Source organism: Tetrao urogallus (genome assembly GCF_951394365.1).
Source record: "Tetrao urogallus genome assembly, chromosome: 1".
Classification (NCBI taxonomy): Eukaryota; Metazoa; Chordata; class Aves; order Galliformes; family Phasianidae; genus Tetrao; species Tetrao urogallus.
The window spans coordinates 181,721,019-181,746,710 of record NC_136813.1 but is presented as its reverse complement, the minus strand read 5'-3'; the positions used below and the strand labels follow the sequence as shown (position 1 = coordinate 181,746,710).

At 41.4% G+C, this 25,692-nt stretch overlaps 1 protein-coding gene across 1 annotated transcript in view; it reads right to left on the bottom strand.

Annotated features, from left to right (window-relative positions):
• RSBN1L (round spermatid basic protein 1 like) overlaps nucleotides 1-25,692 on the bottom strand; it is a gene marked incomplete at both ends in the record, with an annotated part of 44,881 nt that overhangs the window by 6,281 nt on the left and 12,908 nt on the right. Inside the window, 3 exons of the mRNA XM_079536495.1 lie at nucleotides 2,837-2,979; nucleotides 3,170-3,307; nucleotides 12,716-13,359. Of these exons, the coding sequence (XP_079392621.1) occupies nucleotides 2,837-2,979; nucleotides 3,170-3,307; nucleotides 12,716-13,359 (925 nt within the window). The remainder of the gene's footprint in view (nucleotides 1-2,836; nucleotides 2,980-3,169; nucleotides 3,308-12,715; nucleotides 13,360-25,692) is intronic.

Below are 25,692 nucleotides of genomic sequence, written 5' to 3'. Positions count from 1 at the left end.
ATTTAATTCCACACTACAAAACTAAGAGTGAGAAGCAGAAAGATTTCTTCAGAGTTTAATGAGCATGGAGGACACAACACAGTGGTGAACAGAGACACAAGACCTTTTCCTGTATCCAGCCTATGCCTGTGCTGCGTGCCACAAAACATTTTTTCAAGAGCTACTTAGAATGCCATGTTGCACATGACATCTAGAGAGCATGTGGTCTACCTTCCCATGCACAACCACAGCAGGTTGCTCAGGGCTGTCACCTGTCAAGTTCTGAGCATCTCTGAAGGCAGAGACTGCACAAGCTCTGAAGAACCTCTTCCAGGGATCAAGTGCCCATACAGTAAAGGGGTTTTGGCTCTGTTGCTATTGTTTTAAATGAAATTTCTTGTAACATAGCTTGTGCCCATTCCCTCATGTTACCAGATACTGCTGAAAAAGTGTGATTCTCCTCTTTTTCTCTCTCCTATCAAATGCTTCTACAACACAGCTGAGCCTTCCCTTCACAAGGCTAAATCCCAGCTCTTCCAGTAACCAACTTGCATGTCACCAGATCTGCTTCAGTATGCCCAGGTCTGCCTTGGACTGGTGAGCCCAGAGAAGGGCACAACACTCTGGATGTGTTACACCAGTAAGGGAGAAGAATGATCTCCATCAGCATGCTGACAGTACTCTTCATAATCCCGTCCAAACAGCTGCTGACCTGCTTTGTTACAGAGGCACAGTGACAGCTTACAATTTGTCATTCATGAAGACTGGCAAGTATTCATCTATCAGGCTGCTTTTCAGCCAATCAGTGTTTAGCCTGAACTGACGCACACTTCCTCATAGATGCAAGATCCCAAACTTCTCTCTGTTGACCTCAAAAGACCTGGCCTGTCAAGTCCTCTGGCTTAGCAGCACAACCTTCTCGTGCATCAATCACTCCTTCCAATTCTATACTGTCTACAGACTTGCTGATGTCCCATCATTAATGGGAATATTGAACAGAGACTACCCTCCAACTAGACTTCGAGCTGCTGATCACAACCCTTTGTGCACAGAAATTAAGCCAATTCTTGATTCATTTCATTCTTCATCTGTCTAGCTTGTCCTTCATTAATTTGAGTGTTAGGAAGTTAGGTTAGGCAGACAGGTGTCCAATCTTCCTAAAGCCAAGATAAACAACAATTCTAGCAACACCCTCATCCATTATGCCAATCATTTAGTTGTAGATTAGAATGGATTCACAGAATAAACGGAGTTGGAAGAGACCTGTAAGAATCAAGTCTAAATTCAAACCCTGTGTCTAGATTTATCTCCTCTCTGTGTCCTCTCTATTTGAGAGCATAGTTCAAATGCTTCCTGATCCCTGGCAATTTGGTACCACGACTCCAGCCCTACAGAATCCATGCCAGGGCCTGACCACCTTCCTGTGAAGAACCTTTTCCTACTCCCCAGTTTGACCCTCTGATACAACACCATGCCACTCCCTTAGATTCTCACTGCTATCTCCAAAGAGATCAGCACCTGCCTCTCTACTCCCTGTCATCAGGAAGACCATCAGGTTGATAAGGCACCATTTCCCATTTACCAACTGATGCCAGCTACACCCAGTATCTATTATTGTCCCTCATGTTTCAAAGTCGCATTCTTCCCAGGGTCAAGGCAAGGTTGACTGGCCTGTAGCTCCCCAGGTCCAGCTCCTTGCTCTTCTGAAACATTAGAGTGCTATCTGCTTTCTTCCAGTTCTCAAGAACATTGGCCAATTGCCACGACCTTTCAAAGACAATCAAGAGCAGCCTTGCAATATGACCAATTCCTGCAGCACTTCTGGGTGCATCTTGCCAGGCCCCAGGTGCTTCTGCATATCTCATCTGTTTAAAACATTCCTTAATCCAATCCACCTCCACTGAAGGCAAACAGTCCTCATTCCAGCCCTCCAATTGTCTTCTAGACCTGGAAATACTGGAGACTAAACCTACCAGTGAAGAGTAGCACAAAGGGAGCAGTGAGTAACTTGCTCTTCGCTTCTCTATGACCTCTGCCCCATTCAGCAGATTATCTAAATTTTCCCTATCCATTTCTCTTGCTGCACATACACCTTCAGAAGTCCCTCTTGTTGCCCTTCACATTCTTTACACCTTACCAAATTAATCTCCAGGTAGACTCAGACTTTCCCTGTATCCCCTTCATAGTACATTCCTGAGGCATGTGACCCTGCGTCCATTCCTTGTCTGCTTCCTTTATGTACCTGAATCCTGAAGAAGAGTGCTCCAAAGGCACAATATAATTTTCAATTTCTGCAGCAGATACTCTCACTCTCAAGCTAGTGCTTATACCCAGTACTACAAGAAAACTTAGAAACAGGATTTAAGGCTGGACACGTCATCTTTCAGATGAGAGAGAAGCCTCTGTCCTTTGAGGTCTTTAAAAATCCAATCATACTTAAGAAGAGGAATGTCACCACCAGTCTCCAGGCATATATCAATAGCTGTATGCCTATTTACATTTCCCTGCAGTTTTCGCCTCACTATATTGTAAACTCATTGCATGAGGAAAACAAGGAATATTCAGATGGTAACCTTAAATTCTTCTTAAAACTCTTGAGAGAACCAGCAGTGCCCTTGGCCAGACAGTAAACAATAAAAATATTTTTAAAATAAACAAAAAACACATTATCACCAATCAAAACTACTCTTGTAAGGCAAAGCAACTTAAAATTGTATCTTTTGAGATGAACACTTTCAACAATTTACATTAAAGTAACATATAAGCCAGCAAAATGTTAAAAGTAAAATGAATTAAAATGAATTTTCAAAGAATGAATACTAACCAAACACTTATCAAGCAAAATGCATCAACATACCTCTTCCTTTTGAAAGGTGACTTTGGCATGTCAGCCACAGGGATCATCTGCTCTCCTGGACGTACCCACATAATGGGACCATCATCACTGTCTTTACGACTCTCTAATTTTAAACTAGAAAGTGTTCCCCATGGCAGCGTACACTAATGGGAAATACAAGGCACAATTTTGAAGTGAATTTATATATATTACTTAAAGCAGTCTTTATCTGTCAGAGTGAACATGTTTATTAAGCAACTCAATTATCTAAGTGAACATCATAGCACAGTCACTTGATTTTACACTACCAGAGCACCGCCCCCCTTCACCCACCCTATTCCCTTCTGTCCTTACTTTTAAGAAGGGTGATTCTTCCAACATATCAAGGAATTCAGGAAAGTAATCCCCCACTTCCTCATCAACTGCTCCAACCAGGCTGATCTGTCTCATTGGGCCAGCTCTATACGTACCATGAGAGTATGTTCTTTTTACCTATAAGTAGAATATGACAGTTAAAGTTACACTGAGGTCGCTGTCACTCCAAGTCCGCATTCAATAAACACTTTTAATCTGTGTTTACATTTTCTGATTGATAGCAAGTCCTACATAAACCCTCATTATACCTAAGATTATTAAGAATTCAATTACTACAAAGTCAGCAAAGACAGAAGATCCCATTAAAGATGTATAACAATTGTACTTCCTATAATTCAAGTCTGAATGCAAGATTGAGTGAATGTTGTCTTTCAAGAAAACTATACTCTGAAAGCAGTAACTGTGAAAGACTATTCAAGTACAACCTAACCAGTTAAGCAATAACTAAAAGTTCTTACCTTGATTACCTGATCTGCATACTTAACTCAAGTCTAACCAAATTTTTACTTTTTCTGTAAGTTATGCAGCATCCTGAGTTACAGATCATCACATTCTGTGTAGTTCCTCAGCTAACCATCCTCTCCCACACAGACATTCTGCGAGTCCATTAACTGGACTAACTCCACAGTGAAGTGAAGGCCCATAAAGGGCTGGTACAGGAAAAGAGAGAATGACAACCACTCCTTTATTTTTCCTACGCTTCCTAGACTTCTTCCACTCTCCTCCCACTCTAAAGGCCACAGTATTCACCCCTTGCAAAAAAAAAAAAAAAAAAAAAAAAAACCACTTTTTAAAACTCAAACAGAAACACAGCATGAAGGTTGTTAGGTTGTTCTGTTTTTAAGTAATCTTATCTGCCTTGTTACATGAATAAAACACTTAAGCACAAGACTGATCAGGATCACTTCCCCTTCTGGTTTCCTATTTAACAGGCTAAACAACACAGCAGTATTATCAGATGAAATATGACCAAGATCAAAACAGAGGGAAGAGCAGATGGATTACTGCACAAACAAGTACAGCATTTCTCTTGCACTGCATCTCTACGCATTCTGCATCCAAAGCAACGAAGCAAAAAAAGTGCAGCGAAAACAATGAAGCACAGCTTAATTATAGTCCTCACCCAAAGCAGACTATTAAAAATCCCATTAATTACAGTAGGGCAGAGGATAATTAGCAGCAACTCCAGAAAAGATTAAGCATACAACGCAGAACAATATTGTGTCCTCCTTAGAAGCTACACTGATGTAACAAGATGCCTTTCAGAAACCGAAAGCCAAACCCTCTTCCAATCAACTCCATCACACACACCCAGGCCACAGAGGACTGACAAACAGTACGACTCTACAGAATGTCTGAGTTAATGTGACGGCAAACCGTGACAGCTGTATTGAGAAGAGCAGCATTCCCCTATTCCCTAAATCCTTAACTATACATTCCTGCAGCTCTCTTGCACTGACACAGCTGATTTTGCTACAAAACAATAGCAAATTCTCATTTCTGTTGAATCTCCATCAGTCAGTCCTCAGCTGTCTGCACTGACACTAAGTGGCAGGACTCATGGGACGAAGGCACTTGGATAGGTAAGGCATACACGCTTTTCACTCATGGCTTACTGGACAGATCCATTCTGCAGCACCCAAACAACGCTTCCTGAAAGTACAGACAACCATAAATGAATCAGTCACAGTTTACTGATAAACCTAACATGCAAGTGGATGGGTCTTCCACTGGTATAAGTAGCTTAGCATTCTGCCACTCTAGGTCAGGACACTGAGTTGGCACTTGCATTAACATCCTTGAATTCTATTTATTTTTATCTTAAGAAAGAGATTTAAGAGGTAGGCCGTAACTATGAATGCCTGGCCAGAAAGAACACAAATTCTGCCAATGGAGACAGAAGCTGGCAGTAAGCACTGTCTTCTGAAGTAGCTGTAGCTCTTCACTCTCTTCCACATCTTCCTGCAGCAGCACACATGCTCCGTGGTTCAGAGCTGCAAGCAAGCACACAAAGACTTTCAGCTGCTCTTGAGAATCTGCTATCTCATCTCTTTCCCATGACTGGATTAGAACAGAAAAGTTCAAAGACCTTTGAAGACCATTTAGCCCAACTGCAGGACTATAGCATCCTGAACTCTAGACTAAGGGTATGGGCTGAGTATTCTGAAGATAACTGGTCTAACTATTAAAGAAGGCATTGAGAACCTCAGCCTTAGTGGTAATGTCCCTCGTCACAGCCGACAAATGATGGAGATTCTCCTTGGTCCTCTTCCTGTTGTTAATGTACTTGTAAAAACATTTTCAATTATCTTTAACAGTGGTAGCCAGATAAGTCTTTGTTGAACTTCTGGAACAGGTTGCCCAAGGAGGTTGTGGATGCCCCGTCCCTGGAGGCATTCAAGGCCAGGCTGGACATGGCCCTGGCCAGCCTGGTCTGGTGGTTGGTGACCCTGCACACAGCAGGGGGTTGAAATTATATGATCTTTGAGGTCCTTTTCAACCCAGGCCATTCTATGATTCTATAATTCATTCTATGACTGTTTTTCTAATATCCCTTCTGCATACCCTAGCAACATCTTTGTACTCTTCCTGAGTTGGCTAGCCTTCCTTCCAAATATGGTAAACACTCTTTTTTCCACTAGAGTCTCAGCTCTAAGGACCCTGCTAAGAGCCCTCAGGCTTCTCCACATGACTTCACTTCTGCCAACTACCAGAAATAGGTAATAACCAGAGGGCCATGCCAGACCAGGGAGCTTCCTAGCAATGTCCCTGACCCAGACCCAGACTTTCCCTGTGGGTCTGGTTAGCTTATTTGGTGCTCCGTTCCCTGCAGAGGGAGCCATGTATGACAACCACCCTTCTTTCGTTCCAGGCACTGGCAGTCTTGCTGACAAGTCCCAGACAACTCTCTGGATGCATCTTCTTCAACATCCTCACTGAGCTGTCCTTCACATTGCACAGCCTCAGACCTACTGTGTAAGAGCACCTGGGAAGGCAAGCCAGGCAGGGAGAGGGCTTCCCTGCCACCCCAAGCAGAGACCTGTTTCCACTCCTTCCCATCTCTTAAGTCCCCTCCTCCTGTCTGATGACAAGAGAGTAGGAAATCCACCACTACTTGCAGAGCATCCCCCAGTGCTTTTCTTGCAGGGATAGCAGGAAGCAGCTCCACTCATTATCTCTGTCTCACTCCATCATGCTCCCTAATCCTTCAACCTCCTCCTTTAGCTGTGCCACAGACAGAGATGATCATCCCCGTCCTCACACCGCACACACGGTATGCCTCTTTCTGAACAGAAGTTTCAGGAGACACATCCCAGCAATTTTATCACAGTACAGTTCCACCAGTGTCCTTTTATGACTGCAGTCAATACTATCACTTCACATACTTCATTCACATCACAGCTGAAATCCTCAAACAACAAAGGACAGATAGTCCAACTATTTAGAAGCAAGATAACCTAATATTCTGTATTCCACTGACACAAAAACCAGTGCAATAGTTGACAAAGAATTCCAACCTTCACATAAAACAATCTTGCCAAGCCAAAGTAGCTATTACACAACTCTAACTCAAGAAGAGCTTTGACAACATTCAGTCTCAGATTCTCTCCATGTTTCCAATGCATACCTTGACAGTTTTGTTTGGTTTGTTTTTCCCTCAATACAAAATACCCCAATGAGAACAAGCAACATACAACTCATTTGGTATTTGTTGGTAACACTGTTTACAAGCAATCTTGAAAGGTAACTTTTACATGCAAAACAAATAATGCAGGCTACTGATGTCATTCCACGTGAACTGATTCTCTGTTCAACACCATTTAATAAAGTTAAACAGTAAATAATAAACAGTTCTGCTTTGAAGACAGTAGGCCGCCACCATCCATCAAAAAAGTCTCTTGCAGAATCCTACACATTATGAGATAAACACACAATGGTACAATGGTACAATGTGTTTTAACAAGCTAAAAATTCTATTCTGTCATCATCTAAGAGGGAAAAAAAACTTATTATGGGGAAACTTGTGTAACAGCAAGCATCTATTCATAACCTTTACAGCTTTAACCAAACAAACATTCAGAAAGCTTAAAAGCAAGGTGAATTCTACCTAAAGTGAAAGCTGAAACAACTGATGTGATGCATATAACATATAATATAAAGAATTCCTCTGACCACTGAATCCAGGCAAACACCACAATATATGAAAACAGACAAATCTTCAGTGATAAGGAAATGAAATAGCATGCAAACACTCCAGATTTTCGTGGAAAAAAAAAATGTTTTCAGCAAGTCCCCTCAAGTAGGAGAACAGACAAAAAGTATGTTTAAGCAAGCAGGATTTGACAAATCAGAAAGACCGAACATCGGGAAAATCTCTCCAAAGATAAACCTGCTAAAAGAGGAGGATGGGAAAGAAAAATAAAAGATAAAGATTCCCAGAACTGTCAGAAAGAAAGGATGACCACTGACCTGAGAAGTGACTAAATGAACATCAGCGTCATCACCACTGCATTCCTTCCTCTCGCACACTTACTGTTCTTTACACGACCCAAATACCCCACATCTACTCCAATTAACACAGGAATATGAGACTTCCGAAGGTGCAAGGGGTCAAGTTCCATCTCTGAAGCAGTAAATCACTTGCTGTCACAGAATGGGATTGATCGTGTAGTCCTGCACTTGTCCCTGTAGTACCATGAACTAAAACCAATCATATGGGAGCAGACAAAATTTTCAGCTGGATTAACAAACCGAATTGGCTCACATGAGCTCTGAGAAACGCCACACCTTGGCACAAGGACACACAGCTGGAAGCAAGAACAAGCACATCCTCTTTTAGCAGCAAGAGGTACTAGGCAAGCTCTGACAGCTTATACAACCACACTTCAAATGGTGCAAAACATACAGTGCTTGTCCCAAATCAGATGGGCTTCAGGATGATCATTTTCACCTCCCCTACAGTAACAAAGCAGGTAGCCAACGCAGAAAGCAAGCTGCAGCAATTCAGTGAGAACTCTAACCACATTCTTCAAGGTGTAAGATAAACACACAACCTTATATAAACAGGTGGTGAGAGAAGCAAACACTTGTCCTAGATGCACCTGGGGGCAGGGGGGAAATAAGCTAAGTGTTTCAGCCTAAAAAATAAAGTGGCAAAAACTGAAATGAAAGTATGGATAAGCCAAAGAACAATGAAGCCAAACAAAAACAAACCTTTCCTTCAATGATAGTATAGGCATTCTCAAAGGATAGAAATACAATCTAGCAACTGCAAACAGTGGAACCATTTCATCACAATATCAATATGAAAGGCCCTGCACTGTGATACTCACCAAGGATCTTTCCTTTGAACAGCATGTGCTTACCAAAGCCGCAGATAACACAAAGCTCCAAGCCTGCTACAGCAAAGGTTCAAAACAACATCTCCGAAAGGGCTCTAAATGCACAGGATGTAATTCAAATTGCATGAAAGCAAAAACTATACTCAGCTGTATCTACACATAATTGATTGCACATAAAAATGAAAAGAGAATTGACTCACTTTGCAAGAGCTGCTGCTACAACAGATCATAAATTGCTCTGAAAGGCAGGAGTAAGCAACCAAGAGCAATCATTTGTGAGCCACCTGAAGCAATCCTCTCATACTCCTTTACAATAGCAACATACCAGACACTGGTCTTCTTTTTAAATTCAACATCAACAAGAAGGACTGACTGAAGAGAGCGTAAAGAGGGCTCAGCAAGCGTATCACTTAAGGATATAAGGTGTCAAACTTGGAAAACACTAAAAGAGAGGCATGTGGTGTTTGTCTTGTCCGCTACTGATAAGAATAAAAGCAATAGAGAGAGGATTAAGGTAAGAGGACAAACAAGAAAAGAAGATTGTTCACCAGATTCCCTTGGGAAGTGTGGAATCACCTGGAGATCTCAGCAAGCACATCAGATAAGGACATGTCAGATAAGGCTTCAAACACAGTCAAGCCTTGCCTTGAAGCACAGAAACTGTTTTGTATTGCTCAGGGTTTCTTCTACCCGTACAAATTATGCTTTTTCTCCAACCAGGCTGAAGAGGGGGGGAAAAAAAAAAAAAAAAAAAAAAAAAAAAAAAAAATCAACCCAGTAAGCACTGCTACAATTGAACATGAAGCCTGAGCTCTGAGATTCTAGCAGGATACAAAGTCTGCACCTGCCCAGCACAAGGACACAATCACAGTTTCAAAATGTTAAGCAATGTGCCTGGACAGCGCTAACAAGCTGATCTCAAGTGACATGAGCTCCAAGCAGGTGGCAAAAGCTGATCGTTCAGGAGCATTCTTAATAATGCTCCTAAGAACTTGACAAGATTCAAAGCCATCAGGTAAATGATGCAGCTATCAGTCTACAGGGATGAAGGAATCCAGGGATGGACACCCAAGCTAATTCCATTTTGTCTAGTTATAGTCATCAAGCCTCAATCAAGAAATGATTCACAAAAGAATTGTTACATTAACAACAACAAAAAAAATTTACTTAGCAGTGCTTAAGTACAGACCTGAGATGGGTGACGTACAACTCTCCAGTTTCTTTCTCTCCAAAATTTAACAGCTCACTCTGATGAGACAGAACCAATCCCAACTCAAACCTACTGCAGCTGTCTCACAAGCTGCACCCCATTTCTCATCTCCCAACAGGAAAAAATACATCACTTCTATCTGACATGGGGGAAAAAGGAATTGATAAAACGGGGTTGAAGCTCACTGAGTGGTACTGAAAGAATCCAGCAGAGGAAGAAAAAATTAAAGTCACCTCTGATACAACACTCCAATACTTCTGCTCCAGGCTTAACTCATTCCTCCTTCTGTGGACCATTCTTTTCATACCACTTTGGTGGTACGAAATATATTTGCTAAATAAATGTCAGGTTTGTCAGACCGGTTACATACATCACAAAGAGGTCTCAAAAACAACCAAAGAACTTCACCTACTGATGTCAGCCTCATTTCAGTGTTTTAGTTTCAACAGTGCAACAGCTGAGTTTAATACTAAACACTTTTAATACTAAAGAAGGTTGAGACAGATATTCAAAGCAAACCAGACACACTGAGCTCCTACCTGGGCATCAGAAACGCACTCACCTTTGCACACGCAGCTCAGAGCACCGCATAACACATGAGTACAGAGCTTTTGCAATGCAGGAAGAGAAACTACATTTAAAATTTCAAGACAATACAGAACAACAACAACCACTTCAAGTTCAACAAAAAATTCAGCACAAAGGGAAAATAGTGTCGAACTGCACCCAAAAAAGTAACAGGTTATGTAATCATTTAGTACTTTTTTAAAAATTAAGACACAAAACTGAAAAGAAAAAAAGAGGTGGACACTAACAAGTGAGATTCATGCAACAGAAGTACAGCTAGAGGTCAAAAACCACAACTCACAGCCCTCAGATCTGAAAAGGCCCTCTGGCACCTGTGGAAGGTGAACCCTGTGGCACAGTACCACTATGACTGCTATTGCCCTCAAACTCCTTCCCAAAAACCTTTGATACTGGCTCCAGTCAGAAAAGAAACACTGAGCTAAGGAAACCTAAGCTGCAGCAAGTCACCTGGTAACATGGAGAACGTATGCAGACAGAAGAAGATTTTAAAATAACAGCAGTAAGGAAAAATAGAATCAATAGCTAGTCAACCAAGGTATTGACCACTGTATTCCAGATACGAGTAATGCTGTGTAAAAGACCACATGAATAAGTCTGGCGTACACGTATACACATCATTTATACACATGGCACCTCTTATGCGAGCAAAACTGTAATAGGAGCCCAGTAGTCTGTCACGCAACCAAATCCTGACAAGTGATAAAAAGCTACAAAAGCTTGCTGAAAAATAGAGAAAACAAAAGGAAGACAGCAGAACTAAGCCTCTAGACAAGTGAAATGTAGATCTGATGACTACAAAGTCAATGAATGATTTAAATGCTGCAACGTAAAGTTCAGCTTCTTTCATCTACTACGTTTTCTGTTCTTCCTTCAGTTACAGTAGAGTAGGGAAACGATCTCAAAAGCAGTGACCACAGAACTGATTCAGCTGTGGATATTGGATATTACTGTTGTCACATCAAATTAACCAGTAACAGTTCCATTGCAATTCACAGAAATCAAGTCCAGGCATTTCTTAAGTATGTCTTTAAGATGGATAATAGCACACAGTTATGTTTCCATTAATGCTGCCCAAGAGAATACATACACAGATCCAGCTTCCTCATGTGAAATGGCATCAGACAGAACAGCTCTGGGGAGCTCCCATAATGTATCGTGTACACAGAATCATTGCTTTGTTGGTGCAACTCAGAACATTTTAGTGGATTTACAGAACATTCACATTGTGTGGCAGTGGATGGGTTTTTTGTTTGTTTCTTTTCTTTAAACCAGGGCTGCAAGCATTCCCTTGCAGCAACAATTCAGTTCTATACACACTTGCAGGTGACCTGCATGACTTTTTTCAGCAGTGCTCCACACAAATATTTATGTAGTAGAAACAAAAGCATGTCTTTTTAAATCAAACAGTGTGACTCACATTTGAACTCCTCATAACAGTCTAAATAAGGCTAACATAGTTAATAGGTGTCCCAAATAACATTTAATATTCACAAATAGGAATCTATTTCTAAGCAACTTAAACAGTTAACTGTGAACTAAAGTTGATACAGACAGAAAAATTGGACTAAGTGTCCTCATAATAGTATCAGGTTATCTCTAACAGCTTTACACAATACTCTCATTACCAAGGTTGCAATCTAGGAAAGTACTTTTTTTCCTAAACTTACAGGACCTGAAATACATTACTGTTGCATACAGACTGTTCATATCATTTACAGCAAGTTTATAAATAGCAAGGTGGTGTTTAACCTGTAGTGACTGCTATGAGACTATACAGTCATCTCTCCCTGAAAATGAAAACAGAAAGAAATTGATTCAGAAGATGCCTGCCATTTTGCCACACAGCTTAACTGCTTTCAAGGGAATACAACTAACTGAGGGCAAACGCAACCAGGAAGGATCAAATTAATAGCTGTATGAACCACTGTCAAGTTCTCCTTTATGAACAGATTTAGAAGTCTCAAACTACATATGAAGTTCCTTAACTGTTCCCTACAAAGGTTTTACGTGTAACGTTTTTCTGATGTATTAAAGTACTTCAGTTTTTATGAAGAAGCTCATATAGAAAAGCTACAGTTTAGATGCCCAGAGAGCTGCAGCTAAGTCATTTTAGCCCTCAGAAACTCAGTTAGGCTTCAGACAGTGACAAATCCAAAGAAACCTACAACCACGTGCATGCAAACATTTCCCCTCCCACACAAAATGCAACTTTTCCTCAGTTAATAAGCTCCTTAGCACTGCAGAACTAACAAAGAACAACCTTGCTTCCAGTCTTGTTTCATCCACTCAGCACAGCTAAAAGGTGACTGTATTCTAAGAAAATCCATTTCACAGTTGTTTGAAACCATTACATGACTTTAGAAAGTAAAATATATAACCTCTTACCTGAGCATGAAAATTTGACATAGTCGTTGTCTCTATATCTTTCTTTCCCAAAATCTCCATTTTCACTGGTGAATTGGGAAAATTAAATGAAAAGTAGTCTAAAAAGTCAGGTAAATATGTAGCTGCCCCATGAACAATACCCATTACATAGTAAGCTGCACAGTTTTCATTTTCACTAAAAACCAGACCCACAAACTCTTCTGCAAATCTCTCCATCTCCACAGGAGATAAGTGGGAGAGTTCATTACTGTAGGCATGGATAACTGATGCACCTCCGTTAGGCTGGTGCTCAATATGAATCAGCTGTTTGAACTCCAATGTGTCCAACCTTTTGAGTTTATTTTGAACCCGTGGCTCCTTTAACGAGACAAATGGAAACTCACTGTTCTCTGGTATCTTGGACTCACAGTCCTTCTTGGGATCCATATTTTTCCCATTGAAATCCTTAAGATGATCATCTATGATGCCTTTGGCTTCCTGATCCTCAACATCAGAAACCAGTCCTGAGCAGATAGTCTGAATGGATTTGCTGTACATTTTTGGACGCTTCCTCTTCTCATTCTCTTTATGTTTCTTTTTCTTTTTCTTCTTAACCTTTTTTATCTGTAGCTCTTCTGTGTTCATTTTTGGTTTCTCCTTCCCAGCTGTCAAAAGAAAAAAAGACCTTGTAAGCACCTTCAGATAGAGAACACTTATCCATAGATCAGGATTAAGTTATCAAAGCATTCAACAAGGCACACATCCCAAAATGTGTATCTTAATGAAAATGACTATTAGGGACAGGCGCAAGGATCAGGCTACAACTGTTGATTAACATAAAGGAGAACAAAAACAACTTACAGCAAAAAAGAAAAAAGATTTCCAGGGCTACTCTCGTAACTGGTCACAGACCACAGCCACACTAAGTGCTCTTCATCAACTTCTACACCAGAAAGTTCAGATCAATTACACAACAGCTGTCCATAAACATTGCCAAACAAGAGATTTACAGTCAATGAATATCAACCATCAGCAAGCTGCTTACAAATGTTGCTATGACCTACCTTGTCAGATGGCTTTACATGGCATTCTTCCAGAAACAAAATAGAACGTTGCTGAAATACATGTGGAAACATCAAAAACTTGACCATACGCTTTTTGTTTTGTTTTTAAAAAAAGAGACCTCACAACCTTACATAATATGCAAGCTAAATTGAAAATAAGATGTAAGGGCGCATCTGTGCATGTAAGTAGTCATTAGTAGACACTGTGTTCAAGCAGTATTGAAGATAAATGCCTCCTCTGTAAGCGTTGTTCTTCCAGTGCTTGGGGGAGAGGTGCCAAGGGCTGGAATAAATGAGATAAGCCAAAGACTTCTAGACTTCAGGGCAGTCTAACAAAGCAGTTGATACAATCTCATATCATGATTTCATAGAATCAAATTACTAACCACGTCACATCAGCGACTCCAAATAAGCACGTTCAGACACAGAAGTTTAGAGAAATCTTGCAATGAAATGCACAATTTCTAAGTAACCTCAAATTTACAAATGTTTGGTAGCATACTAATTTTCAAGGCAGCCTCTACTGCTGTGTTTCAGCAGACTAATTTAATTTTGCAATCCTCAATTCAAGTAATTCACAAAGCAGTCCTTACAAAAGTAAAAAGATCACAACTTCTGGTGAATAGAATCACACATTGTTGCTGGTAATTAAAAGGTTTGGAACTGGAATTTATGCAGATATTGGAAAGAAGCAGCAGCAATTAAGCCACTTGCCTCTGAGTTTCTTGAGGTTTGCAACAGCAGTTACAAATGCCTCCGGGACTTCTGAAGCGCAGGCAGCAAGCTCGTTATCTCCCTATCTTCTATTTTCTCATCTTGTAGTGGGAAGAAGTGCCCTGAGGTCACTTGCTGCTTACTTAGCCTAAACAAGGAAGTGGGCTCCGGGATTTCTTAACTTAATCCACACAGTTAAGAGCTACAAAGACTCCCATCTAAATCTGATTTAATGTAGCAAACTACGAGCACAATCTCATTTTTAGCTAACCACATTCAATTGTCAGAAGGCACAGGATCCTCATGAAAATCTGTCCTTCCATTAAGCTAAACTTAATGTAAAAACAGCACAGACCTTTGTAATAGTACTGCTTCATCTGGTAGATACAAGTCACTATTTCTTCGTTAACATTTTCTGCCACAGCACTTCTAAAATCTTTCAGCATGGGAAGACCAGGAAGGAAAGATACACGTGCAAGCAGCTACCTAATCCTTACAGGAGTAAGCAATAACTCATCAAGGATGCCAAGGTACCTGAGGGAAACATCATCACCTGACAAAAATCAACTGCCACCCACATTATGGTACTGGACTGGTGTCATTATGGCACTAGTTTCATGTGAGGAAAATAAAAATAACTCGGTGGCTTATGACAAAAGGACAGTTCCATATTACAGACCATAAAATCTCAACCCAAACCTCAGAACACAGACTACAGAATTAGGCATTCTCCCTCCTGATTGTCAACACACCAGAAGAGAGTATCCAAAAAACTGCAGTATCCAAAAAATTGCACCACTCTAAACCTGAACATTCATTGCTATACTGAAGGATACTTCAAGTCCAACACTTCCAAACAGTATGGCCATCTGCATATATAACATATGGAATTTGAGTGCTGAATGCAGTAGCAAGGTAGAGCTAGAGATAGCTCTAGAGATAGCAGGGGTTACCTGCCAACCTGTTTCTCTTGCTTTCAGACAAAGCCCACATCTTTCCAGGGACCAGCAACTCAGATCCAGAACTTGATGTAGGCCAGGAAAGGGATGGGAGTTATGCTCATCAGGGTTACAATCACTGGCAACCAAACACAACATAATCTGAAGTTAAAGCAAGAAGCCACTTGCTATGTGTTCTCTTATATTTTAATACATCTACAGTCATTAAACGAACCCCTCAGACCAAAGATTAGTACTTATATGTCCTAGCTGAACATCAGCAATTAGATGACTATAAATTACTACTAATTGCAACATACGCTATTTGTACAGCTTGTGAACCTGTATTTGCACAAAACTATCTCAAAAATGGCCAGCTTCAATTTCTACAGCATACAGACAGAAGAAGAAAGACTACCCGATTTTCACTCTGTCCCATTCTCTGTCTTTGGCTGCATCTCCTGAGAAGCCTTTTCAAGTAGCAACCAATTTAATTCAATGCCTTCTGCAAAGTGCCATGGTTGACTTTTTTTCCTTTTTGAACACATCACCAAATACATTTCAGAGGCAGCACAATGAATGAGTGACAAAATAGAAACTTTTCAGGTTACAAAACAGCACTTAATTAGGTAAGTAAGGTCTTAACAGCAGTGGTGCTTTTAAAACACACTAAAAGCAAACACTGATTTAACAATACACAATTAGATAGCTTGAATGTAATCCAGTACATTAATTAACTACCAAACTTAAGAACTTGGTCTGAATGTATCCAAAAAGGTCTGCAGTCAACCCAGATGTAAAAACAAGTTTAGTTAACTTGGTTTACACCTACTTAAGTACTCTAAACCTTCTTAAGAGGGATTAAGGCATTTTTGACACAAAGAACATCTATCATTTCCTGGGTTTGTTTTCATACCATCTCCATGAAGCTTTCAGAAGGAAAGAAAACAGCTAACCACAGAACTTTTCTTTTAAACCTGGTAACCAACACAACTGCCCTTCCAGCATCAGGGAGATTTTCTGTTCACTTGGAGTACAAGCACAGTATAGACTGGGCTGTGGGGTTTTGTTTTGGTTTTTTTTTTTTTGGGGGGGGGGGGAGAGGGAGTTATTTGGCTAGGGTTTGGGTTTTTTTTTTTTTTTTTTTTTGCAAGTTTTTTAGTTGGTTGTTTGTTGGCGTTGTTCATTTGTTTTACTTTTGCTCACAGATTGCAAGAGTTTTTCTTATACATATCAAGTACTGAAAGTTCATCTGTACATGCTTACCCAGGTAACATGATTGTACAAAAATACCAAGCCAAATAAATACTTGCTGGCAACCCCTCATCTCCAAACACCTCTCTCCCACAGATCTTTTACTGAAGCCATTTTCAACTCCAAGGTAACTGAAAACCAAGAGAGCAACAGCCACAGAAAGATCAAACAGCTGTAATAAAAGCCCACCGGAACAACTATGATGGGAAGTAACAGAGCTGCCTGAACTGCTGCTTGAGCTATGGAGAGAGAGAAATGAAAATGGCCGTCTCCACCCTTGGGAGACAATGTATGAACGCTCTCTTCAAGATTAACAATGCCAATGGACAGGAAAAAGACCTTGAGACACAAAAGTCACAAGAAAGGACTTCAGATAGGACTCTAAATAATAGCAGAATGAAACAACTGAAAAAATTACATACCAACATCTCTAAAGGCACTTCAAGCAGAAAATGAAAGACAGCCTTACTTGAAAAGCTGGTTTGTCATTTTGAGCCTCCCTCAAATTCACACAGGCTTAAGCTACTGCCTACACAAGACTGCAATTCTGCTAAGAGCTCTATTTTCATACTGGCAGCAATGATGTACTCAGGAAACATTATTTTTAGAGTATGCACCAGTCTGATACTCCGGATGTCATATTTCTCAGAGAAAGATTTTTGTATTATAAACACAATACTGGCAGATGAGAAAAATGTCAGATTCTCAGTTATTTGTTCAGCCTTCAAATATGGATGCACGACACAGCTGAGCATGGCTCATGGCCATGGATAAGCGGAGTCCAATTCCCACTCATCTCTCTCCCACAGCTCCTGGCACACAATTCCACAGCACCTCCTCCTTGTACTGACTGATGCTCATCTGATTGCAAAACAAACTGACTTAACGGTTCAGCAGAAAACTATTTGCTTGTCTGCTGCTACATCAGTGAACAGAACTGCTTCCTGGCATTGCCTGACAGGAGCTAAAGCACCGAAAAAAAAGTGACAGCGTGCAGAGGAAAGGAGCAGCAGAACCAGCTCCTGCCAGTAGCAGTCTGATCTGCTGAGGTAGGCTGCCCACCCCCCACCCTGCCTTCACCTGCCCACTTCCAGGCCCCAAAAGAGGCTGACTTCTTAAGTGGAAGAAACCCTGTACACACAATACTGCCTTAACGCGCGCGCGCGCACACACACACACACACACACACAAACTAAGAACAAGCTCCCAGCAAACCTCACTGCAAAGACTCAGATTTTTAAGTCTTCCTTTTTTTTTTTTTCAGTTGCACATTAAAGTGTAATATCTTGGTTGAAAATTCCTTCAGCTACTACAGCACACACATCCACTGAACTGTGCATATCCTTCAAACTGCCTTGACATCCACTTAGACCCAACTTTAGAGTACTTGCATTCAATTATTATAGCACACAGCTGACATTTTCCTGAGGAATACAAACACCAAATGGAAAGCAATGACTTCTAGTAGTAGTATTCTTCAGCAAAACCTGAACAGAACTCCAAAGAAGAACGTGGCATTCTTTTAGCCTCAGGCTTCTGCTCTGCTGAACTTAAACACGCACTCTGAAGTAGGTGTTTATAGCTGCTCAGAAGTTGCCAAGATTGAACAATGAGAGGAATCAGTTTGCTGAAATACCACAATTCCTATCAGCAATGCCCAATACAGTGCTTCCATCTTCTTCTGTATTATCTGTAGAGAGGAGCAGAACCACATCCATTCAGTCACTTCACTGCTGCATATATACAAGTGCTGTAAAGCAAAATGCGCTGCCTTTTCCAAAACCTACAGTGCTGCTTTGACACTTGGAGAAAGGTTGCCATAAAGAAAAGAAGAGCTACATACACGCAGTGTCTCTTTCCTAGGACGCCAGGGAAGTTGTCTCATAGCAGACAGTCTAGAATTTGGTGAAAATGTAAGAAAGTCATCCAAAAGGCAAAATAAAGATCTCAGCACTAACACTGACATATCCAAACTAGCTTTGGTTTAAGCAGTATGAATGCAGCCCTTGATGCAAGCTCATGTATTTCACTTCTCAGCTAATTACTACTGAGGCAGTAACACAACCCAAAGCTTTCAAAACACCTGTTTCAGTCCTCTCTAGCAATCACAACATACATGTACATAATACGTATACATAGAACTGCAGGAGTCCAGCATCAACCAAGCTATGAGACATTTTGAATTGCATGACAACATCCTGTCCCTGTACTCCAAGATGCATTAACAAGCACCTGTGAACAAGGCATTTTTTCCACTGCATGATTCAGAAACATAAACACAGATGAAGATTGTGACTTCTTTCTTAAAAAAGCTTCTTTCTTAAGGTGAGTCAGAACTCCTGTAGGATTCCAGGAACAAACAACAACAGGGAAGAAAAACTCAGCACCCCTCAGTGTTTAGAGAACCCTTCCCCCTGAGCTGGTGTTAAGAAGCAGACTGAGCTCATACTTCCCCGGGGTACAAAAGACCAAAGAAAAATACATTTTAATGCCGTGTTACTGCTTGGCTAACAATATCCTCATGACTAGAGTTATAGAACTTGAACTGTATTTGTCAAGGAATGAATACAGATTTCCATTCTTCACGTGCTGCTCATGCATGCATATACTCAGCAATAGCACAACTCCCTCTGGACGATTTTTAACCATCTTCTATGCAAATCAGGCCTAATACACCACAAATATCAGACAGTGAGCACTAACCCAGAGGAGGGCAACAAAACTGGTGAGGGGTCTGGAGCACAAGTCTTGTGAGGAGCAGCTGAGGGAGCTGTGACTGTTCAGTCTGGAGAAGAGGAGGCTCAGGGGAGACCACAACTTCCTGAAGGGAGGCTGTGGTGAGGAGGGGTTTGGCCCCTTCCCCAAGGCAACAAACAGGACATGAGGAAATGGCTGCAAGTTGCACCAGAGGAGGTTTACGTTGGATATAAGGAAGAACTTTTTCTCTCAGAGCATGGTCAGGCACTGGAATGGCTGCCCAGGGAGGTGGTGGAGTCGTTGTCCCTGGCAGTGTTGAAGAGGCGCCTGGATGAGGAGCTAGAGATATGGCTCAGTTTGTGGCAGCAATGGTGATGGGAGGACAGTTCAACTAGATGATCTTGTAGGTCCTTTCCAACCTTGTGATTCTATGATTCTATGAATCCACCACAAATACCTGCATGGGAAGTTTCTTTCTCGAGGTTGGTTAAAAACTTATTTACTGCAGTGCCACATTATCCCTGGCACACGCAGAGCAAGATCTACTGGCTGGACTGAGATCCAAAACTTTGGAATTCTACAAATATTCCAGTGCACCATTATTATTACATAGTACTATGTTCTCGTTTAAAATGACAACAAACAGCCTCAACTTTGGTAACTGCAGATTAGTTCCTTCCAAATGCACTTACTTGTGTAAGTAAAAAGAACTCCACAGTTACCTACAGTACTTTGCTTTGTCCGCAGACTTACTTCATTGAACACTACACGTTCGCAGAAGCCACAGAGTTCTTATTTCATCCAATTGTTTCAACTCTGAGGTTACAGCCCTCAAAATTATTGGCAGAGTAGGGAGCACTTCAGAAGTTTCAGAAGACATCAATAATAATGCTAAGTCATTCCTTTAACCCTGCAGCCTTCCTGAATGCCAGCAGCAGTCAGCAAGGAATAACCATTTGTAACTGCAGGCAGCCACTGAAGTCAGTTCTCACTTCCCTGCTTTGGGAGAACTCAGTCACCAAAACTACAGAGCATTTGGTGGGAGGCCACACAAAGGAAAAAAACATCAAAGAGTCTCAACAGGGACCATTTTTCCCATATTTTTTTCCAATTCAACTCAAAGACAGAAACACTGAATTTTTTTACTCCTCATTTTAGGAGGCACAAAAAGTATGAATCAGCTGCTGGTATAGTACTTGTTCTGCAGCTTATCATTAGCCTGGGTACTCCTGTCAGCAGCTGCAAAACATTACTTAAGTCTTTGGTGCTGTACCAACCATCTCTTACTGCAGCACCATCAAGAAATTCTGCCTTCTACTCTCCAGTAGGGGGACAGGTAAAAAATACACTCATTAATGGTCTTTCCTTTCCTCCCACAGTCCCATGTGGCCAGTCAGGCATACGGCTCAAGCACATTATGCCATTCTCACTGCAACTCAAACTGAAGGTACTGACATACAGGAATCAAGATTCAGCTCTGCTCCACCTCTTCAGACTGTGTCTTCAAAGAATAAGCACAGAAACTCCACTTTGAGCCAGAAAGATGAATTACCCCTTGTCTTCCAGAGAGTTTAAGCTTCATAGCCACAGGCAACAAAAAAATAGCACAGGAGTAGCCAAGACCCCTTTCACTGACCCATAAATAAATAAAACACGCAGTCCTAGAGAGCAGGAGTGTTATTGGAAGTACTGCCACTTAAAATAGAAAAATGAGAACAACAAAAATCACCGCTGCCAATAATGATACAGTTCTGTACAACTTCACATCTGGATTTTAAAAATCCATTACGGAGTGGGAAGTGTTGATTTCATTATCTTCAGCCAATGAAGCCTTCTACTTCAAGAAGCACAGGAAGCATACAGGCCTCCTTCACCCTGCTGGAAAAAGCACACTTTCAAAGCAGGCAGAGTAAACCATACCAAACCTCTTGAAGACTTTGGTCAGTCCAGAGAAAAAAATATTTTAATTAATCTATGACATAGAAATTATAATCACAGAGTGGCTGAGGTTGACAGGAAGCTCTGTGCCCTTCTGCCCAACCCCTGTCCCAGCAGGGACACCCAGAGTAGAGTGCACAGGGCCACAGCCAGGCACCTTCTGGACATCTTCAAGGAGGAGATCCGTAGCCTCTGGACGGCTGTGCCAGTGCTCAGCCCTCTGCACAGCACAGCAGTGCTGCCTGGGGTTCAGAGGGCACCTCCTGTATTCCAATTTGTGCCCACTGCCTCGTGTCCCAGCACTGGGCACCACTGACAAGAGCCCAGCTCCAGCCCCTTTGTGCCCTCCCTTCAGGTACTTATGGGTCCCCCTGAGCCTCCTCCGCCCCTGGCTGTGCAGGCCAAGATCCCTCAGCCCCTCCTCAGAGGTGCTCCAGTCCCATTAGTCTTTATAGCCCTACATTGGGTTCTCTCTGGTAGCTCCAGAAAGGAAGCCAACTTCACACATACCAAATGTTTATCTTTTGCCCTGTGATTGTATTGTGTGCATCCACTCTGCCTGGAATCACCTAGCAAGTTAACCAAAACAATTCACTAGCAATAACAGCCTGAGGGCAGAAGCACTGATCTCAAAGGAAGAGCTTTCCATAGGTATGACAGCGCTGCAATTCTCTTGCAAATCTTGCCTCTGAGTTCCTTGTATTTGAAATAGAATCATTGAAAACATTCAGATTACTTCACAGCAATACATGTGCACATTATACCCACAGCCTACCATCACATGCCTATGATTCGTACTTACGTCCTTCAGACAAATTATTTGGATATTTTTCAAAGAAATTACACAAAGAACTTGTCAGCTTGCACAGGTTTCACAGGCAGCACTGTGGGGTTTGGGTTGTTTTTTTCTGGTGGATTTTTTCTCCCCTCCTTCAGTGCCAGTGCAGCTTTCCTCTTCCTCCTGCTGGCAGCTGCTGCCATGGTGTCACCTGTACCACAGCAAGGCTCACCCAAGTCCAGCACTATTGGATCCACTCAGGGTCTTAGCAATCCATGTCAACTGAAGGCATTAGCTAAGCAGGAGTAGCACAGGCAGCAACAACTTCAGCAGTAGAAACAAGGCAGTCAGGTAAAGAGGAGGGGAGGAACAAAGGGCAAGTGGAAACAAAGATGTCTGCATAAAACTTCATAACAGCAATCTACTGGAAACACAAGGTAAGCACATGTGTTATCTCTGAAAAATGTCTGAGGCCCACAGGAATGAAAGCTCTGCTCTCAGATGATCTCATCACACGTACCATACCTGTTATTTTAAGTGTCTTACTCTGCATGCATCTATTTTACAGGTACAAGTAGGCAACTTGCTGCACACAGTCTGTGGGGGGGCTGCACCTCCTGTGCTCTTACCTCAGCATCTTCCATCCCCATCCGCTCAAGTGTATTAAATAAGGAAAACACTTGAGGATTTGTAGAGGAACACAAAGACCAAATATAGCAAGTGGGGAAAAAGCACGCAGTATGACTCAGATGGAGGTTGCATGCATACGGATTTTATAATCACTTCTGTGCAGAACCCATCTATAAAAAAAAAAAAATCTAGAAGGTTCATAAGAAAGTACAATTAAATGTAATTCCAAAACAAAAAAAAAGCTTTCAAAAATAATTTGTACGTACAGACTTCAATACCAGTAAGATAAGTATGTTTATTCTCAGCTCTTCCCTGTATTTTGTCATTCCGTGAGCCAACACATTTAACCTTGTAGACACACACTGACAATTTCTCCTACTGCATTTTTAGAAATAAAAAATATCAGGAAAATAGGGCTGACTTTTTGTTTTGCTTTAAAAGGAAAAAAAGATGATACTGTTTACAAATAAGCCTTTTTCTTTTTCCCCTCTTTTTCTCGCAGGTTCTCCAGTAGCCTTTAACCAGGTCATCACAGCAATGTAAAAATTCCTTACAAAAATATTTCAATTTTCTTTTTTTTTTTTTTTTCCCCAACCACGCAGATTTTTGGAAGTGCACAATTAAATTGCTTATATTTCTTTAACATTAAACAATATGCTTTTGCTAGCTTTCTTCTTTTCCAAAAAACACAGGTCTTTCTTCCGAATAGAAAACTAGAGAGAAGCAGCAGCAGCAACTACATACTTTTGTTCTGCAGAAAACACACCTGCTAGTGAAAACAATGACAGAAAAAAAAAAAAAAGCATTTAGCCCCAGATGCATACAAAAGCCACCAGGCTCACTGAAAGAGAAAATGTTTCCTTTAGAAAGTCAGGAGCTGAAAAAAAAAAAAAAAGCGCCCTTTCAGAGCTGTCCTCCAAACTAGGGCAAGTTGCTTTCAACAGAAACAGCAACACAAATTCAGGCAGATGAACAGCCCACATCCTTAAGCTTCTCAAACAGTAGTAGCAAACTCTGCCAGCATGCAGCTCAAAGCACCAAAATCAGGCTTGGACAGCAACTCCCTAAAAAAGCACCAAAGCTTCAGTACTGACTTCCTCTCCCCAAGCTAGCCACCCTTATCTTGGACACTGGTTTAACTGTCTGAAGCTAAACAGCCTATCACCACCATCACCTTAAAGAAAGTCTCAAACAAATGGCAAAAAAAGGAAAAAAGACAAATCAAAACACTAACATCACCTTCACAACTTAAGAATAAAAGCATTCAGCAGACAGTCAGTGACATTTTTAGAACAAGATCTGGACCTGACACCTAAGAGGAAGTGAGTGGTCTTCACAGACAGGCACTGAAGTCTCTCTGCTCTCAAGTCCACGCAGTGAATTCTGAGGTGAGAATAAGAGGGCTTAGAGCTTAATTTTGTTCCAGGAAGAAGATATCCTTAGACAAAGAGTTAGCGACCTTTCAGAAGGTCACAGAGATGCTGACCACAGACACATACAAGTTGCACCTACAAGCACATCAGCCTTCACTCTCCGGCCCTCAGCTCAGCACATAAAGCTACATCAGCAGAAGTAATCAGGAAATGCTGTACAATCATCACAGAACACTTAAGCACACCCTGCCAGATCTCAGGAGGCCCACAGACACATCCAGAACTGCTGTTCTGAACAGGATGTAAACCCAGCGGAGGGAATCTGCCTGCTTTCCTAACGACTTCCCTTTCTTTCCCTGAAACAGGAGCCATTTCTGCAGGACACTGCAGACACAGCAAAACCCAGCACTGCCTCTACAAAACATTGCTGCACAATTTCTAAAGGAAACCCAAAATATGATTCTTGTCTGATAATGAGACTGTGAAACACAGACCAGGCATTTAACCCACTTACAGCACTGTTCTGCGTGAGGACAACACACTCTGTTATTCAACTAGCTCTAACAAGCAGAGGTGATCTTACACAACCCCTGTGGCACTTGCCTTTTTTTTTTTTTTTAATTAAACACCCACTTTAAACAATGGAGCACCATTTCAGGTGCAATATCCTCATTAGGTGTCTCTCCTTAGATCTGTGTAACAAGAGTTGCTGTCTTTGCAAGTTCTTACCCTGCGGCCCATCTCTATTGCCATTCAGCACACAAGATAGGAAAGAACAGCACAGAAACACAACCTGAACATTCTCACTGTTAAGGCAGTTATGCATTGCTCAGTATCTCAACCACCAACTTCCTTTTACACAAAGACAAGTTGCATCTTTTCACAGGAAGTCACCAGCTTGAACATTCCACAGTGTCTAAGCTGATACTTTGACTGATCAGCACAGGTGACCAGCTGCCAGTTGCTAATGCAATTACTTGGAGCTGCATTTATACTCTGAACTGTGACACAGTAATTACACAATCGCTTGTCCATGACCTCATATGAATGCACTGAAGACAGTGTTTTGATATGGGGGTTTTATTTCTTGTTGTAAATGAAATCCTACATCAGATATAGTAGCAGAAAAATCTATCAGAAATTTGTTCTTGAACTATGAAAGCAGAGTCTGAAAATAAAAAATATTGGATCTACTCAAACAGCCTCAACAAATGCAGAGAGATCAAGAACTGACTTTACTATTATGCTCAAAGGGCTGTGATTTGCAGCACAGAGCCCAGTAGGACAGCCACTACCAGAGAATCCCAGGTGCTGATACTTTGGGACAACACTACACAACATTTTTATTGATGATGGGGATGGTGAGGCAACGCACTTTCCTCAGCAGGTCTGCAGACAGTGTAAACCTGGAAGGAGGGAGCAGTTGATGCACAAGGTTGTACTGCCAAGCCAGAAGGACCCCAATAGGCTGCAGAGAATTGAGCCAATAAAAGTCTCACACAGTCAACATGGGGAAGCACAGAGTACTGCACTGAATAATAAAGCCGTGCCCCCATCCAGGCTGAAGACAAAACTGGCTGGAAAGTAGCCTAGATGGAAAGGAGTTTGTGGT